Source organism: Pteropus medius, unplaced genomic scaffold, assembly GCF_902729225.1.
Source record: "Pteropus medius unplaced genomic scaffold, Ma_sr-lr_union100, whole genome shotgun sequence".
In the NCBI taxonomy this organism is placed as follows: domain Eukaryota; kingdom Metazoa; phylum Chordata; class Mammalia; order Chiroptera; family Pteropodidae; genus Pteropus; species Pteropus medius.
Window position 1 is genome coordinate 2,424,755 of NW_024340701.1, and position 18,849 is coordinate 2,443,603.

At 42.0% G+C, this 18,849-nt stretch overlaps 1 protein-coding gene and 2 pseudogenes across 1 annotated transcript; all 3 read left to right on the plus strand.

Annotated features, from left to right (window-relative positions):
- The first annotated feature begins 1,423 nt into the window (after positions 1-1,423).
- On the plus strand, positions 1,424-15,764 carry LURAP1 (leucine rich adaptor protein 1). Its single transcript, XM_039884960.1, has 2 exons — positions 1,424-1,937; positions 10,208-15,764. Exons 1-2 carry the CDS (start codon positions 1,740-1,742, stop codon positions 10,727-10,729), a joined length of 720 nt encoding a protein of 239 aa, XP_039740894.1. The 5' UTR covers positions 1,424-1,739; the 3' UTR covers positions 10,730-15,764.
- LOC120581484 (uncharacterized) lies at positions 6,323-6,441 on the plus strand (annotated as a pseudogene).
- Positions 7,872-7,990, plus strand: LOC120581571 (uncharacterized; annotated as a pseudogene).
- Positions 15,765-18,849: the final 3,085 nt, after the last annotated feature.

Genomic DNA, 18,849 nt, shown 5'->3' on the forward strand with positions numbered 1-18,849 from the left:
GATAAAATGAGGCCCAATGTCACAAAGCTGGGAGAACTAGAATTCAATCCCCAACCGCCTGGCTCCAGATTCCGCCCTTAAACCCGGCACTATAATTATAAATCCCTGACAATAATTATACTTACAGAGTTGTTGTGAGGGTTAAATGAGATAGTATATATACAGCACTCCACTTACCAGTGTTTCTCAAACTTTGGCTTGCATCAGGATCACTTGGAGGGCTTGTTAAAACACAGATGGCTGGGCCCCATTCTTAGAGTTTTGATTCAGTAGTCTGGGGCAGAGCAGAATACTACATTTCTAACAAGTTTCTAGGTGATGGTGATGCTTATTTGAAGTGAGTGGGTAGCCATGGAACAGTTTTAGGCAGGGAAGCAATATAATTCAATTTAAGGGAACATTTACTGTTCCGTGGAGAATTAATTAAAAGGAGAAGGAGAAAGCCAGAAGACCTGTTAGATATTTTTGAACTCTCCATATTCCATCTGCTTCCAAAATGGTGGGATGATATCCCCCCAAATGTTAACAGTTATCCATGGATCAAGAATTACTAAAGAAAAATATATTACTTAAAATTACAAAGGTAAACATTAGATGAAATCAAAATGATAGAAATATATAAGGCCAATGGAAGAGTGAAACGCGGAGCGTAAGTGAGGTAAATCCATCTTTATCATTATAGGAAGTCAGTAAACAATGTTTAAAACTAAGGAATAGTGGTATAAACCTACTGTGAAGTTATGAGTATAAACACCAGAAAAAAATAGCTAAAAGTGGTTGCCTCTGGGGAATGGGACTAGAGGTGGGAAAGGATAGGGCAGGCGTAATTATCTTTTCATTGTAAATCCTTCTGTAACCATGGGCTGGAATTACTTGGATTAAAAACAAAAATCAAGCCAAAACATAAGTTTTTCATGGCTCCTTATGCCTGTAGAATAAAATTCAAGTACTTTAGAAGCATCTTCTATAACCTTGTTACTCAGAGTGTGGTCCTGGGACTAGCAGTATGGCCATCGCCTAGGACCTTGTTAAATGCAGAATCTCAGGCCCCATCCCAGTTTTACAGAATCGTAATCTGCACTTTTAACAAATTCACAGATAATTCGTATGCACTGTCAAGCTTAAGAAGCATCAGTTTACAAGATCAGTCATGAGCTGTCCCCTGCAGACCTCTTCAGCTTCAATACTGGTTGCTCCTCATTTGCCAAACTTCACTTTCCAGGCAGTGGCTACACTGGGGGTGCATGTGTGTGTGTCAGTGCTAGCTAAATTCTAACCATGGTTTTCCTCTACTCCAGGAAGACTGTCAAAACCCTCTGCAGCTCTGTTACCAGTGTTGGGTAAATTCTCACATTCCTAACTGACTGAGTATGCTTAGTCTTCATTCAGCAAACATTTATTGGGCGCCTGCCGTGTGCCTGGATAGATTCAGTGCCAGGATGAGGAGGGGCTCTGAGCTCTCCAAGTGCTCCTTCAGGTATAAATGCAGGATCACTTAGCCCCACATATTCCAAAGCCAGAGATTGTGCGTACAGCACTCGAATACGCACGCACGCATGCACGCACTCACTCGCCGCTCTGCGCGGCTTTTCTGAGTGTTACGGCGCCCTTCTTCCACCCCCGCGCGGCACGGGCGGGGACCCACCGGTTCCGCTCCGCGCTAGCAGCAGAGACAGGAGGGCCTCCGGCAGCAGGACCCCGGCGACTGGTCGCCCAGCTCTGTTCAAGCTTAGGCCCGCATGGAGGGGACTGCGGAGTCCCAGACGCCTGACCTGCGAGAAGTGGAGGGCAAGGTGGGCAGGAAGACCCCTGAAGGGCTGCTCCGCGGGCTGCGAGGCGAGTGGGAGCTGGGAACCTCTGGCGCCCTCCTGCTCCCCGGGGCGCCTAGCACGGGCCATGGCCTGGGGGACAAAATCATGGCGCTGAAGATGGAGCTGGTGAGTGTACGAATCACGCCCCCAGAGTTGGGCTGGAGAGGAGGGAGTTAAAACTCCCCACCTAACTCCTCAGGATCTCTCTCAGATCAATCCTTACATCCTGGGGTCCCTTAATTGCCCACCCCCCACTCCCACGGGTGAGTGGGGTGTTGATGGGTCCTGGGGAGGTGGGGTGGGCGGCACAGGCTCTTGGAAGTTTTTTCCTGCCAATTTGGGAGAGCTGAGGACTGGAAAGCACTTCAGAATCTAGCACAACACAACACAGATCTCTCCCCCTACTTTTACCACAGGGCCACCTATCCCCACTATCCACCTTTATAGGACAACGAGTGTTTTCTCCTGAAAACTGGGCCCAGGGTTTGTTCTTCTCAGGCCCCGATGTTCACACCAGGATTCAGCACAGAAGAGATTTGGGTGAAAACTGCCTGGACTAGGGCTACTAAAAATATCCTCCCTTTCCCCAACATCCTTCCACCCCCACTTATAGTATGTGAGAGTTCCTAGCACCTTAGAAGACACAAAAGCAGCACTATCGGTGTTGGTTCCATCACCTCTGACTCAGCCTCCTCCGGAACCAACCCCCAGGTACATTGGATATTTGTATCTCATCTGTACCTCCTGGGGGAGAAGAGGAGGAAACAGTCACCTTCTCCCTTCCCTGTTGTTTTTGGTCTAGATTCAGAGCCAAAAGGGCATTTGGGGCCTCCCCAGGTTCTCCTGGGCCCTGATTCCGGTGAAGGGGGTTATTTACACCTGCCACCACTTTGCAGCCAGTTCTGGGGAAGTGAGGAATTGCCAGCCGCTTTCTGGCCCAGAACGAGGAGGCCACTGTGAGGACATGAGTTAATAAGGCTTCCTGGATCCCTACCGTGTGCCCATCTCTATGCCAGGCTGAGCTGTGAGGGAGCAGGGGAGGAGGTCATGGGGGCTCTCAGACAGTCTCAGAGGCTGGGAAGAGAGCCTTGTGGGCAGAGCAATCCCTGGGGGAGGGATTTGATGCCATATGGGCACTTGGCCTTGAAGGTTAGAGGTGAACCAAATTCTCCAGAGTTGGGGCTATGGCTGTTCGCCTACCTCAGGGAGGGGCCCGGCTTTGCCTCATTGTACAAATGTTAGCTCAAGGCCTATGAAGAGCCTGCTTTGGAAACTAACTCTCACCAGGTGCATGCACCAGGCATCATGCTGAGCACTTTACAAGATCTCTTAATCCTCATGGCAACTCTATTTTATAGATAAAGAAACTAAGGCATAGAGCAGTTAAGTAACTGCCAGAGGTCATACAAAAAGTAAAAAAGCAGAGCCCAGATAATCTGCCTACACTTTACATCTACCATTGGGACCTGCGTTGTGCCAGACACTTTAAACACATTTTATGTCATTGAAATGAGAAAAGCAGTCATCATTTTCCCCATTGCACAGAAGAAACATGCTTGCAGGTATTGAGGGTCTTGCCTGAGCTCATGCAGGGAGCCAGTGGAAGAGCCATGCCTAATCTCTGTGGCTCTCTTTTCTGCCTTTGGTGGAGATAATCTGTTTGTACGGGGATACATTTAACTTCTGATTAGATCTTTCTGCATTCTTGACCCAGGCTGACCAGGGGCCCTAGGCTGCCCACGAAGGGCATGAGGGATGGAGCCTTCTAGGGGCAAGAACAGGGAAAGGCTCCCTATGTGCTCCAAGGATTCCTACCCCATTCTCTTCTCCCTTCTCAGACCAGGGTGTCATTGATCTCTATGCACTTTGCCTTGCCCACTGAGTTGCACCCAGAGAGGACAAAAAGAAAGGGCCGCGGGGCTTCCCCTGGAGCCACTTGTGGCAGAACTGGTTCAATCCCTCTACTGTCCTTCAACTGTCCCTCTCCCTGCTCTCCTGCCAGGAGTGGGCAGACCTGCCCTTGAGGCCAAGGTCATCCCTGCCTCTAGGCTGCTTCCTTCCTGCTTTCCTCCTCTACTAAAAGATTGGTGAAACAGCCAGACTCTGGGATATGTGAGAAGGGGAAAACAATACCAACCTTCCCTACTTAATACTCCCTACCCAAAGAACTGGTGCTACAACAAACTGCCCCCACAGAACAGTTTAAGAAATAGTTTTAGGTAGGGAGCGTGGGAGGCATGGGTTCAAGACCCAGCTCTGCTCCTGAGTCATTTTGTGAACTTGAGCAGGGCTCTCTCTCTTGGCCTCAGTCTTTCTTCCTCTTGAGGGGTAGGGGATGGGGGATTTGTGGAACCAGATGATCTCTAAGAGCCTTTCTAATAACAATAGTCTGAGAATCTCAATCTGTGACCAGGGAGCTAGGACTGGGGTCTCTGGGTTTTTACCCCAGGGCCTGATTTGGATTCAGTGATGAGGGAGCCATCCTTGTGACCTCTGGGCTGGGCAAAGAGCCTAATGTGTATGTGTGAAAGGGAGGAGTGGAGAACCTATGTACCCCTGGGAAAATAATTGGGTTGTAGTAGCCTCTGAGGTGACATCTCTCCTGAGCTATTTATCTTCTTTCTGTTTCCAAAGAGATGGTGTGAAATGAGTGTTTCTTTTTCTGGAAAGAAAGCTTTGCTTTCTTCTATTCTGGGGAGTGATGCTGTCACAGTTAGGAAATCCCATTGTCACAGGAGTATAGAATCTGGTCCTCAGATTCATTTCCCACCAACATGGTAAAACCTAACCTCCTGAACCCTGGGACCAACAGAGGGGCCCAGGACAATAAAGGCAAGAGAATCACAGAACTGGATCTGACCTACCTAGTCCTAGCCTGAGCACCATAAACGAGCTGGGCAAAACCTGCTCTCAGGGAGTTCATAGTGTGGGTTAGGGAAGGGGAGAGAGACAGACTAATAACTGTAGTACAGGATAAGGGCTATTGGAACCCAGGGAAGACTTCCTGGAAGAGTTTTCATTACAGAGTGACAAGGTCAGTTTTGTGTTCTGGAAAAGCTTCAAATTGGAGGAGATATATGCTGTTTTCTCCAATTAGAATGCTTCTCTCCACCACTTTGGCTAAATCTTAACTTTCGAGTTTCAGCTCATGTCCCTTATTCTAGGAAGTATTTCCTTTTTCCCCTGGTTGGGTTATGAGCCTCTGGGTACCCACAGCTGTCTGTACAGTAATTGTTTCCCCTAGCATTTGCTACACTGAATTTTAAGTGCTTGCGTCATTGTCTTATCTTACCCACTAGACTGTGAACTCCTTGATGGCAAGAAATGGTGTCTTTTCTTCCTTTATCCAACATAATGCCATGCCTATAAGAAACACTCAATAAATATTATCCCATGACCGAATGGATTCTATCTTGAGGAAAGGCAGAGAAGTCTTCCTAGAGGAGGTGGCATTTGAGTTGGGCCTTGAAGAATGAATAAAGTCAGTGGGAATTCCAGAGCAAGATGGCAGGTCGAACACGTGCATTTACTCCTCTCTATTCCCTCTTGAAACTAAACGAAAAAGCCAGGAAAAAGATTATTGTAAAAGCCATGAAGCCATTATGACAAGAACGGGAGATAGAATGATAGGAACAAAATTTTGGAAATTAAAAAGTAACCCATTTTGCACTACAGAAACCTTCAAACAGCTCAGGAGTTAGAAACAGGTATTTCTGGAACTGGAGGTGCAAGTGGAGCTGAAAACAAAAGGGTTTGTGAATATCTGTTTAAGAATGATACTCTGAAAAAAAAAAAAAACTGTACTCTAAGATCCCCTCCCTAACTTCTAGCCACTCCTTTATCCTAACAGAAGACTGGAGAAACAAGTTTTGGAAAGAATAGAACATAAGGAAAGGAGGAAAGGGAAGGGGTAGAGGAAGAGGAAGAAAGAAAGAAATGGAGGGAGGGAGGAAGGGAGGAAGAGGAAAACAGCGGGAAGCATTTTTAGTATGTGAAGATTTGTTTAATGCATTTAGTTTGGTCATGGACTAGGATTCTTGGTTTCACTGTTAATATATTTGTGCCTAGTATGAAATAATTGAAGATAATCTCTTTTATTATATCATTAATAGTCTGTACAGACTGTGGTATTTCAGTTTTTTATGTCCATATCCATTGAAACAGCCAGCTTCTGTTAAGCAGGGATAGTTTCTCCATTATCTTTGTAATTATTAGAAAATCCAGGTACCCAATAATTATTGTTTAATTGAACTACATTTGTGATATTCTTCTAAAAACATAAATAAATTCAGGTACAAAATTTTCTTTTGTGCTTATGCCATCGTAAATAAGTTAATTATAGTAATATGTAAAGCCAAATAGCTATCATTTATTGATTAACGAATACTTGTCAGGTAATCTGCTATGCATGTTAATATGTTCCTTGCATTTCTTAAAAGTAAAATTTTAAATTAGTATCCTAATCTTACAATGAAGAAATGAAGTTTCAAGGGAAAAAAATTCCAATTTCAGTCTATGGCCATGCCACCCTGAACAAGCCTGATCCTGTCTGATCTCGGAAGCTAAGCAGGGTTGGGCCTGGTTAGTACTTGGATGGGAGACCACCTAGGAAGACCAGGTGCTATTGGTGTAAAAAATAAAAAATAAGGGATTGTAAGCTGACAAGGTCCTTGCAATCTGTGAGGTCAACCAAGGATTGCCTTGCCTAAAAAAAAAAAAAAATTTGAATTTCATATGACTCATTAATGACTCATTTGAATCCAGTTCTGTTTAATTCCAGGGTCTATGTTTTTCTCAATGTACAAATACGTGGTCTTATTCTGTTTTATCATTGTAGATGTGATTAAAGCAATTATTTCCTAAATAATTCAATAAGCATCAAATGACATATATTTTAAAAATAATAAAAGTGGAAGTCGAGGGCACGAGGGACTACATCAAAGTGTGCTAAATGTTATGAAATACCCCTCCCAGCCTTTCCCCATGGTTGGCTCCCAGAATATTGGCAGCTTTGCTTCCTTTATGCTCTAGATGAGTTTAATAAGGTAACTTTGATGAACCTAAGAGAAAAAACAAAAAACAAAATTTACTGACTTTAGGCCTTACCCAATCAAATAGCCCAGCCAGATAATCCTTAATGAGGCTCAGAGTTGGCAAGTCTCACACATATACTCAGAGTTTCCAATCAGCTTTTTAGGACTACTCTGAAATGTGAGCAGCAGCTAATGATCCTAAGACATCTGATGAGACCCTCTAACTATGTAGAGCTAAACAAAGAGAAAAAAGCAACTTGAATAAAATGGAGATAATACAGAGAGATGAGAACTTATAAAAATCATTAATTACATCTTTAAAGAGATGAGATAATATTGCATCATGAACAAAAATAGGAAACTATAAAAAGGAAAATATTCAGAGAATTAGAAAACTGGGAAAGAAAAAAACATGATAGGAAAAAATGAAAAACTCATTAGAAGGATTGATAATGTCAAAATATTTCATCAACTAGAACAAATATAGAACGAGATGGAAAAAAAAAAATAGAATATCAGCCCAGGATACCCTCTATCCAAATAATAGGATTTCGAAAAATATTAGAGGAGAAATAATTATTAAAGAAATAATTAAAGGAAATCTCCCAGAACTGAAGGACACGAATTTCCAGATTAAAAGGGCCCAACAAGTGGCTAACTCACAGATGAAAATAGACCCACACCATGTCAAATTACTGTTCAAAACTAATTTAGAGCACTGGAAAGAAAGAGAAGATCCTAACAGCTTCTAGAAAGAATACGAAGATGGTCACATACAAAGGATCAGGAATCAGAACAGCATTGGACTTTTCAAGTGAAAATTAGAAGACAATGACACAATGCCTAAAATCCCGAAGCAAAAATAGTTTCAACCTATATTCAGCCAAATCATCAGCAGTGTGAGGAGAGAATAACAACATTTTAAAACATGCGAGGCTTTAACAAATGTATCTCCTGTGCAGACTTTCTCAGGAAGCTACTGGCACTCCAGCACCACACACTCAACGAGTAAATCCAGAAAGAAGACATCGACGGCCATGCCACCCTGAACAAGCCCGATCCAATCTGATCTCAGAAGCTAAGCAGGGTCGGGCCTGGTTAGTACTTGGATGGGAGACCACCTAGGAAGACCAGGTGCTATAGGTGTAAAATAAATAAGTAAGTAAGTAAATAAATAAATAAATAAGGGATTATAAGCTGACAAGGTCAACCAAGGGTTGTCTCACCTAAAAAAATAATAGTAAAATAAAAATAAAAATAAATAGAAAGAAGAAGACATGAGATACAGGAAACTGGAGATCCAACTCAGGAAAGAGGCAAAGAGAATCCCCAAGAAGATAGTGAAGGGAGATCCTGGAGGACAGTGGTGCAGCAGGGACAGAATGGAGCAGATCAGAAGGTTCCTGAAGAGCTGCCTCTAAGCAGATGCAATAGATAGAACATATGATGTGCTTTGAGAAGGAAATTCAGAGAATTGAGAGAGTTTGGGGATGACTTTCTTACTCATAACTATATAGTAAACTAAACAAAATAGTAGTAGTAGTAATAACAATAATAATATTGGTTATTACTAGTCTAAGAAAAACAAAGCCATAAGAAATGAAAAGTAACTACAGTAAACCACATGGCTTAGCTGTGAATAGCATTTCCAACTTCTAATGAGGTAAACACTAAATAATGTATTGCATATATTGGGACTATGATGAGATGGAAACGGTGTCTATATGGCAGAGGAATGGGGAGTAAGATGAAAGAGTTAAATCCTTAACCTGCTATGGGAAGTCGATAGAAATCACCTAAATCTTAAAAATCAATAAATAGCAGGTCCATTTCTGCTTCAAGAAGAATGTCGGAATTGAGAGAGAATATAACTACCATGCCCTCCAGTGCTTGATGATCCTCAGGTGTGTGGCCTTTCTGGCCAGGTGTCTGCAGTTTCACATTTTGGGAGCAATCATTGTATCCTGGGGTGGATTGCAGTAGCTGAATCAAAAAAGAAAGCATAGGCAGATTTCTCCAAAGTTAGATTCCATGAAAGATTTTAAGGAGATGAGGAAGGCTGGTATCTTTCACAGTGCAAAGTGATTTTGGAATGTAAAGAATTACTTTGAGTTGACTTCCATGGAAGTTTGTCACTGACCTGTGATCCTGAACTATGAAACATGACTATCTGGGCTAAGGAATAGTTTCTCTTGATAAATAAACAATTAACAAATACTGTGGACAGTGGAAAAAAAAAAAAAACGAATAGCATGTTATTTGAAGATTAAAAGGTAAGTACCAAAAATAAACAACTAAAAAATTAATAATTGTCTTTGGGAAGTAGAATTTAGTACTAGGATGGGGACTGTTACTTTTCATAAAAATCTTGGCAAACTTTGCCTCTTTGTGTATATCTATTACCTTTACTAAAAGTAACACTAAATAAAATGAAATTTAAGCCATGTGTGGCAGGACCTGGGGTTCCCAGGGAGGTATGCTAGAGGTGAAGCTAGAGATGGGCAGGAGCCATATTATGACAGCCTTTGAATGCCAGCTGCTAAAGTGTTTAGATTTTATTTTCTAAGAGCAATGCAAAGCCCATAAAGGCTCTTGAGCAAGGGAGAGACAGATTCAGACTTGCGCTTGGAGAAGATAACTCAGTGCATCTGAGCTGGAAGGGACCCTAGAGATTACCCAGTAAATCAGACTTACTCTCAGTACAGACAGGGAGAATGGTATGTAGTGGAGAGATGCCCTCCAGCCAGTAGGATTCTGACCCTTTAAAGTTCTAGCCAACCCTTCCCTCCATCAAAAACTGCCACCAACACCCTGAAGGGACTGGGGAACCAGGTTAGCTCCCTCTTTATCCCCCAGCTCCTGCCTCCTTTTTGTCTAGTCTACTTCCCAATTAACCCCTGGCCCCCTATCAGGCTATTCTTTGGTTCTTTCTAAGTCTTACTGGTGAATCTGGACCAGTTCAGGAGTTAATAGTAGTACCCTGTCTATGAAGTTCAAAGCTAGGTGGGATCAAAATTTAATACTTAACGTTTACTGAGATCTTACACTGTGCCAGGTCTGTGCTGGATATTTAATAGACAACATCTCACAATTCTCACAGCCATCCTGTGAGGTAAGTGATTTAGCCCAATTTTACAAGGAAACCAAGGCTCAAAGAAAATCAGAAAGTTGCCCACAGTGTATAGCTCATCAGAGGTAGAAGTGAGATTTTAAACAGCAATCTATCTGCTTCTAAAGTCCACACTCCAAACTCTATTTCCATGCTTCTTGAACACAAAACATGGTTGGTCAGACCACAAGGGGAAACATTGGGGAAACACTTGGCCCGGAACCTGGGACTAATTCCTTTTCCCACTCCCCCAGGCTTACCTTCGAGCCATTGACGTGAAGATCCTACAGCAGCTGGTGACCTTGAACGAGGGCATTGAGGCCTTACGCTGGCTGTTGGAAGAGCGGGGGATGTTGACCAGCCACTGCAGCAGCCTCACCAGCAGCCAATATAGCCTGACAGGTGGAAGCCCGGGCCGCTCACGGCGAGGCAGCTGGGACAGCCTGCCAGACACCAACTCCACTGACCGGCTAGATAGTGTCTCCATTGGCAGCTTCCTGGACACAGTGGCCCCTAGTGAGCTGGATGAACAGGGCTCCTTCGGGGCTCCCCGTCCTGAAATGGACTGGGCAAAGGTTATACCCACTGGGGAGAGGCCCAGGACTGACGTAGACCTGGCAGCCACCAGGCTAGGCAGCTTGAGGGCTGTATGGAAGCCTCCGGGGGAGGGGCATGCAGGTGTACCTCTTGAGTTACCAGAGGATGAGAGTGCCAATCTGGGCTTCGAGACCCACTGGTACTGGGGCCAGTGCCAGGATGATGTGACCTTCCTGTAACAACTTTTCCACACTTTTGTATTTCTGTGGCTCTTTCTTCACTAGGACCTGGTCTCCCTTGATGTTTATTCTCTGTCAATCTGGGACTAGGAAGAGGCCGCATTGAAATCAGTTACCATGGAAACTAGGCCTCACTATCTCTCTGATCCCTAGGGAGGCACTGCCTCTATCCCTCAATCATTAGGTCCCTAGACTTATTTCCATAGACACGTTGACTCTAGAGGCTTGACCTGTGGCTCCTGGTGTGATGGTATCTCTTCCCTTTTACCCCAAAACTAGGTAAGGATTTGAGGGATTTGGGACCCTTAGGAGATCTCTGATGCAAAGATGGGGGTATAATATAATTACCTTGGCCAAGATGGAGGATTGCAGAGGCACATGGACATTCAGGGCCAAACCTTCATGGATTGGCCCTCCCAGAACGCTTTGGGGTTGGTAGAACCACTGGTGAGTGATGTCATTTCCTGCCAGGATGGATTAGGCTTTCCACCATACCAGTCCTTGAGTCACCACTCAAGGTCAGTATAGGGGTATCTGAACTCCTGCTGCTAAGTGAGACTGTGTCATTTATTCTCCATCTATTACTTCTTGTGAGGGGGAACATACCACCCCTCCTGGCTGGAAAGTTTCTCTCTCTCAGATGTTTGCACTTTTCAGAAAGGTTCATACTTTTTAAAGAGGGTGTTCTCATTTTATCCTAAAGGGTTTTACTTCCTCCATGGCCACATCCCTGTCTGGTGCCAGCACTCCTATATCTGTGCTTTTAGGGAGGGAAACTGGCTGCTGCTCTCAAAAGTCTCTTTGGCCTGCCCTGCCACAGTTTTACCCTGTTCCTTGATTGCCCCCATTCTTCTATTCTGGCTCCAAATTTGTCTGCCAGGAGCTTCAACTTTTGTGTCTCCACACCTTCTCGGTTTCCACTTCCACTTCATACCTCAGGCCTTTTATATGCAAATAAGCCCCCAGGCTTCTTCCTCTTTTGACCATGGGAACCTGAAGCAGGACTAGCTTGAGGTCTCAGAGCTCTGGGGGTGTACCAGAATCTCCAAAGTGTGGAGGGGTCGTCTTCTTCTCTGATCCTGTGATTTCTCCCACCCCCACGCTGCCCCATACCCCACTCTACCATTTGGTCACAAGGACCTGCCCAGAGACTGAGACACAAGGAATCTCCTTGTCTGAATTACAATGGGAGGGGGATGGAGGAGGGGTGTGGTAGGGAAAGACAGAGGCTCTTTAGTCTCAGGGCCCGCGAGTCCTGAGATGGAGGGAAAGGCCACTTTTCTGCCTCTCTTAGATCAAACCCTCATAGACTCCTGGGATGTGAGGAGAGAGCAGGGGACTGGCCGTGGGCCTGGGTCCCAGGCCCCTAGTGAATTACACCAAAGAAGGAATTCAAGGAAGCTGCCAACCTGCAGCTCAGGGAGGAAACCAGAAGACTTGAGCTGTGGTTGATGTCAGAGAATGAATTCTTGGAGATTAACCCTTTGAACCCCAAGTAACTGCCCACATGTTAGTCCCTGTCTTTCCTGGGCCCTGAAACCAGATTACTGGGAGGCAAAAAGGCGAGAAAAGGATGTCAGGTGATCCTTGCCTATTTGCTGCACCCTCCCAAGTTGGAGGAATCATCCCCAAAACCTGGAATAACTCCTGCAATTTTTCTACTTTTCATTTTCTGCTGGGGAAGGGAAGGAAGTCAAATTGATCATCTCCACTTCCCCCTAAACACCTCAAGTCTTGTTCTGCACCCCCACTCCACTCATTTTGGGGTAATACATTCAGTCCATGGCTCTCCCCTAATGACCCTCTCTCTTCCTCCCAAACCCTCAATGGGATTGAAATTGCTAAGGTATATTTTTAGTTTCTCCTCTGCTGCCCACCACCCCTCTCCTTACCACCCTTTCTGGTCTTGGGGCGCCTGACCCCTCCTGGGGCTGGAAATTCAAATACTCTTTTTCAATCCCTACTATGTTGCTATTTTGTAGTGTGCCCTTGGGTAAACACTACTTTGTATTCCTTTTTGAAGCTTATTTGTTCCTTTAGCCTACAAACTTTTGAGCTAAAGAGGTTGCCTGCCCTCTTGTGGCCATTATGCACCATTGCCAGAGATAGCTGGGTAGAACCTCCAAGTTCAAATACAGCCTTACAGAAGACCAGCCCCCTTCATGTTCAGACAAGCTAGAGAGACAGGCCTGGAGAGGGCAGAGACTTAACTAGTGTCACCTATGGTAAATCTATAGCAATGCCCAAGTTAGAGAACCCAAACCTGCCTGCCTGCTTGCCTGCCCACAGTTCCATCACTTGGCCAGACTGTTCCCACACATCAAGTCAACACCACCAAAGGGATTGAGTGGCAGTTCAATGTTTAGAGAAAGAGCTATAGGCTCTGATGAAAGAGAACCTTGGACCTGGATTGGCTAAAGGGTACACTAATCTGGACTGCAGGTAGAAGGAAAATCAATCCTGGACCAACTATTTTTCTGGGAAGGGAAGGCAAGTAGGCCCAGAGATCATGGGGGTAAAACTTAGCATTTCAGACCTGGGGTGTCAGAAGCAGGGGTTGAGGTGGAGAGGTTTGAGATTAGGGTCCTGTGGAGTTGGAGAGGATTACAGCTCAATTGAATAGGCATCTGTGAATGTTGAGAGGCTGGAGATGTGGGGCAAGTTGGGCTGCCTGGCACTCCAGATGGGTCTGGCATCCTGTCTTAATACCCTAAACTCCATTTTACTACCAGGAAAGTTCAGGAACCCAGTAAACATACATCCTTGGTTCCTCTTACCTGCCTCTGAACTAGTGGCTTGAGGCTTTGCTCTCCTGTTAATTCAAACCTTTCTGGGTTACAAGGAAGACCTGTTTTGGAGCTCAAAGAAAGAGAAGGGAAGAAAAAAGGGGAGAGATGCAGAAAGACAAGAGAGAATAAGATGAAAATGGAGTGTTGAAAATATGATCAGAGGGAGCATACTGTCCTCCAGGTGGGCCTGGGGCTTTTGTCAGGCCTCAGGGTAAAGACAGAGATGAGACTGGTCTTGGCAGCTGCAGAAACAGCGCCTGGGAGGATAAGAGGTGGTGCTGGCTAGGATGAGTACATCAGGGAGACAGGAGACCATGTGAGCAGACAAGTGTAAGGGCCTGCATTTAGCATGTGGACAGTGAATGTTGCACATTGGATGGACTAGAAGCTCAGTAGCAGCTTAGACGAGAAATGCTTGTCTTGTAGTGGACACAAGCTCATTGTGTGCATGGTGCCAAGCATGTACAAGGTGTTCAGTGACAGCTGTTGAATGAATGGAGGAATGAATGTATGTAAACCCACAAGGAGATGTGACTTATTCTTTTAAGTGGGTAATTAGGTAACAATAGGTAATTTAAAACATTATTTAATTCTTAATGACCCAATAAACTGCATTATTAACTAGCTCAGTTGAACTGCAGGGGCTTCCAGGAAGTCTCTGATTCTCCACTTCCCATTCTCACATAACTTACTTTCCTAGAACAGGTTAGTGCTCCCCAGCAGCAGAGCCAGCATACTAGTTCCCTAGTGCTGCTATAATGAATTACCATAAACTTAATTGCTTAAGACAACACATATTTATTATCCTACAGTTCTGGAGATCACAGGTCCAAAATCAGTTTCATTGGGCTAAATTAAAGTCAAGGTGTTGACAGGCTTTCATTCCTTCTGGAAACTCTAGGAGAGAATCCATTTCTTTGCCTTTTTCCAGCTTCTAGAGGCTGCTTGTATTCCTTAGTTCATGATCCTTTCCTCCATTATTAAACCATCTGCATAACATTTTTACTTCTCTCTGATCTCTGCTTCTATCCTTACATCCTCTTCTAATTCTCCTGTCCCCTCCTATGAAGATTACACTGGGTCCGCTGGGATAATACAGGATCATCTCCCCATCTCAGGATCCTTAATTTAGCCATATCTTCAAAGTCCCTTTTGCTATATAAAGTAAAATACAAGTTCTGGGGATTAGGACATGAACATCTTTGGAGGAGGGGCAATTATTCAGCCTACCACAGCAGAGATGGAGGGTGCAACCAGGCCCACAATGAGCCTCTATGCTTTGTCCAGCCTCCCTCAGCCAGGAGAGGTTGTGCTAAGGGGGAGGTGGCCAGGTCCAGGCCCCATGTTTGGAGAATGGCAAGTGCCTCCTGCATCATCACTACCAGGGAGAGATGAGAATGAAGGTCAGACTTGAGAGAAATTCTCAGTGTAGGGAACTTTTCAGGCCTGAGACTCTCCTGGTGAACATGGTAGAAGGTTACAGCAGCCTCTGTCTTCAACATCTCCTCCTCTCCAGAAACATTCTGTGTTCTTCAAGACAGAAAATAATTACCAGCAAACTAGCCTGGGCTCTCTCCGAAAAGGGTAGATTGTCTCCTTTTTAAATTATTAATTTTTATTTCTTAATAATTAAACGATGCTTCTCAGCATGGTGAACTCTCATCATCAGTTGATACTAGGCCCCTTTCTTGTTTCATTTCCTCCTTTTGATCCCTGATCCCTATTCTCTCCTTTCCCTGACCTAGGCATACACTCTAAAATGTTCAGTATGTGTTTAGACATGTATGTATCTTAAAAAACATATGTATGTATAATTATGTGCTTATGTGTTTAATATATGTACATGGTATACTTTTATAATAAGCTAACTTCTATAATGAATTGCCCTATATTTCGGTGATTTAACACAATAAGGATTTATTTTTCACTTACACAGGAGCACAAGTGTTCCTTGTTGGACAGCTCTCCTCCACTGCCCGTTTCAGGTCCCAGTCTCCTTCATTTTCAGGTGGTGATAGCCTGATAGTGCATCATAAGGTTCCCCGTCAACTTTTCACCAAATCATTTTAACATCCATTAATGACCATTTTATGAATTGGTTATTTCATCAGGGATTACAAAATAATGATTTTGTGATGCTGTCATTTCTTTTTTTATACTAATTCTGTACAGAAAACCTTTTTTCACGTCCTCTAGGACCATTTGGTTACCCTGAAATAAACTTCAGACCAGAATGGCAAGATAAATGCTTAAATCTCTTCCTATTTCTCTCTTAAGAAGTAGTAATTTGGTATCCTAGCAACTTGGTGTTGAATAATTTTATTTTGTCTTGCTCTCTCTTTAAATTGTTGCTATTTTAATATACTTATATAAAATATTTGTAGTATTTATTTAATGTCTCTTAATCATGTGCAGTTATTTTCGTTTTATATAAAATTTCAAACATATACAAAACTAGAGAAAACAGTATAATGAATTTCCATGTACCTATCACTCAGCTTCAATAATTATCAACTCATGGCCAGTCTTGGTTTACTTATTTCCTCAATTCCTCTCCCTCAAGATTATTTTGAAGGAAAATTAGATATGATTCCAATCCATCTGTAAATGTTTTAGTATATATCTCTAAAAGATAAGGACTTTTATGACCATTATTGCACCTAAAAATTAATCATTTATCAACACAATAAAATATAGTTGGTGTTTCATTTTCCCCAACTTTCTGGTAAACTTTAAAAAAGTATTAGTATCAGAGTTATGCTGGCCTCTTAAAAAGAGTTAGAAATTGTTTCCTTCTCCCCTGTTTTCTGAAAGCATTTATGTAAGATTGGTAATATTATTTCCTTTTGATAGAATTAATCAGTGAAATAAACTAGGCCTGGAGTTTCTTTATGGGGGAGGTGGTTTGATAAATTCAATTCTTTGATACGTATAGGGCTATTCAGACTTTTAACTTCATTTTGAGTTTGTTTTGGTAAGTTGTGTTTCTCAAAGAATTTGTCTGTTTCATCTAAGTTGTTGAATTTATTGGCATAAAGTTGTTCATAACACTCCCTTGTTATTCTTTTTAAAACTCTATTTATTGTAAAATAAAGCACAGATGTAGAAAACACACAAAACAAATGTTAAGGCTTAATGAATGATTCTAAAGCAAACATTCCTATTACCACTGCCATGTCAAGAACTAGCACCTACCCAGAAGTCCTGTCTATGGCCCCATACCAAGTATAGTGTCTTTCCTCTGCCATCAGTAACCATTTCATGACTAGAGTATTCACTTCTTTACATCTTTTTTTATAGTTTTATTTCTAAATGTAGATCCACAGACACAATAATTTAGTCTTGTCCATTTAAAAACAATATGGTTTTAAGTCTCTTAATCTTTATAGTCCCCGCTTCATCCCTTCCTTAGTTCCTTATAATTTATTTGTGGAAGAACCTGGGCCATTTGACTGGTAGAGTTTACTGCAGTCTGGATTTTGCTGAATGTATACTCATGATGCAGTTCTAAATGTCCCTGTGTTCTCAGTATTTCCTGCAAATTGGTGGCTGGATTCAGAGGCTAGATCAGACTCAGATTTGATCACTTTGGCAAGACTATAAGAAGTATATAAATCTAATTGTCTCTATGCTTGTGATTTTTTTTCAAGTGTTGATGCTTAGCGCTTGTATCTGTTAATCCACTGAGGATTGCAAAATGGTGCCATGAATTCTATAATTTAATTTTATTTATTAGTTGAAATGATTTTATAAAAGGAAACATCCTCTTATCTACTATTTGGTTTGAGTGTACAGTTCACATAGGGAAGGCAGAATAAATGCTCGATTCTTTCTTTTTTCCACCAGTTTTCAAGATAATGAATTAGATTCCTATCATCCTTAAAAGGTGATTTTTTTTTTAATATCATTATGAGCTTGTGGATTTATATATATTTGATTAGTTTCAATCAATTGGAATTATTGTCATTATTGAAGTGCCAAGTGCTCCCCCCCACCTTTGGCTAGTGGAGTCTCATCAAGTTGGCTCCTGAGTCCTTTTGACATGACCTTAGTAATCTTCAATAACTTTCCTTGTTATTTGGTAGGACAAAATATTCCTGGGTTATCTTATGCACTTCTTGTTCCAGACCGAATCAGCCATCTCTCCAAGAAGTCTTGGGTTTTTTAAGTGAGAAATTATATTTCAAGAACACAGCTAGTCCTTTCAAAGGACAGAGCTAGACTATATGTAATTTTATATATGTGTATATATATATATATATATATACACACACACACATATATATATATAAACTTTTTAAAGAACAAACTTTAGGCTTTGTTAATTTTCTGTTTTCTATTTCATTGAATTTTATTCTAATCTTTATTATTTCTTTTCTTCTACTTTGAGTTTAATTTGCTCATCTTTCTCTAACTTCTGAGATGAAAACTTGGATTATTGATTTGAAGTCTCCATTCCTTTATAATATAAGCTGTAAATTTCTAAGCACTGCTTTACTTATATATTTTTTATATGTTGTATTTTATTATCATTCAGTTAAAAATGTTTTATGGGGAGGGGGAAGGTATATGGGGTAAAAGGGATCAAATATATGGTGAGAGAAAGAAATATAATTACAACGCAAAATAAATATGCCTTACTGTTGAATTGTACACCTGAAACTTACTGGATTTCATTAACCAATGTCACCATAATAAAAATAAATTAATTAAAAAATAAAAAAATAGGTGAACGCTCCATATCTTCTTGAAAAGAATGTGCATTCTGTAGTTGTTAGGTATGATGTTCTATGAATGTCAATTAAATTAAAGTGGTTAATAGGCGGTTCTTTATCCTTGATGAATTGTTGTCTGCTTGTTCCATCAACAGATGAGACAAATGGAAAATAGCAAATGACAGTCTTAAATCTAAACTTATCAATAGTTATCTTTAATATAAATGGACTAAACACTGCAATAAAAACCAGAGACTGTCAGTCTGAATAAAAAAGCAAAATCCAACTATATGCCATCTACAAGAGATGTGCTTTAAATACAAAGATAAAGTAGAAGGTTGGGAAAAATACACCATGCAAACACTGATCCAAGGAATATTGGAAATTAATATTAGGCAAAATAAACTTCAAGATGAGAAGTATTATGAGAGAAAAAGGACATTGTATAATGATAAAAGGATCAACATATGAAGACTTAAAATTTTAAACCGTGTATGCACCTAGTAATAGAGCTTTCAAATTTTATGAAGAAAAAACTGGCAGAACTAAAACCAAATCCACAATCACAGTTCGAGATTTTAACACTCCTCCTTTACTGATGATAGAACAAGTATGA

Excerpts from the sequence above, each read along its gene's own strand:
- LURAP1 (XM_039884960.1), top strand. The coding sequence starts at position 1,740 with ATGGAGGGGACTGCGGAGTCCCAGACGCCTGACCTGCGAGAAGTGGAG. Across the intron at positions 1,938-10,207 it reads TGGCGCTGAAGATGGAGCTG|GCTTACCTTCGAGCCATTGA; the intron begins GTGAGTGTACGA and ends CCACTCCCCCAG.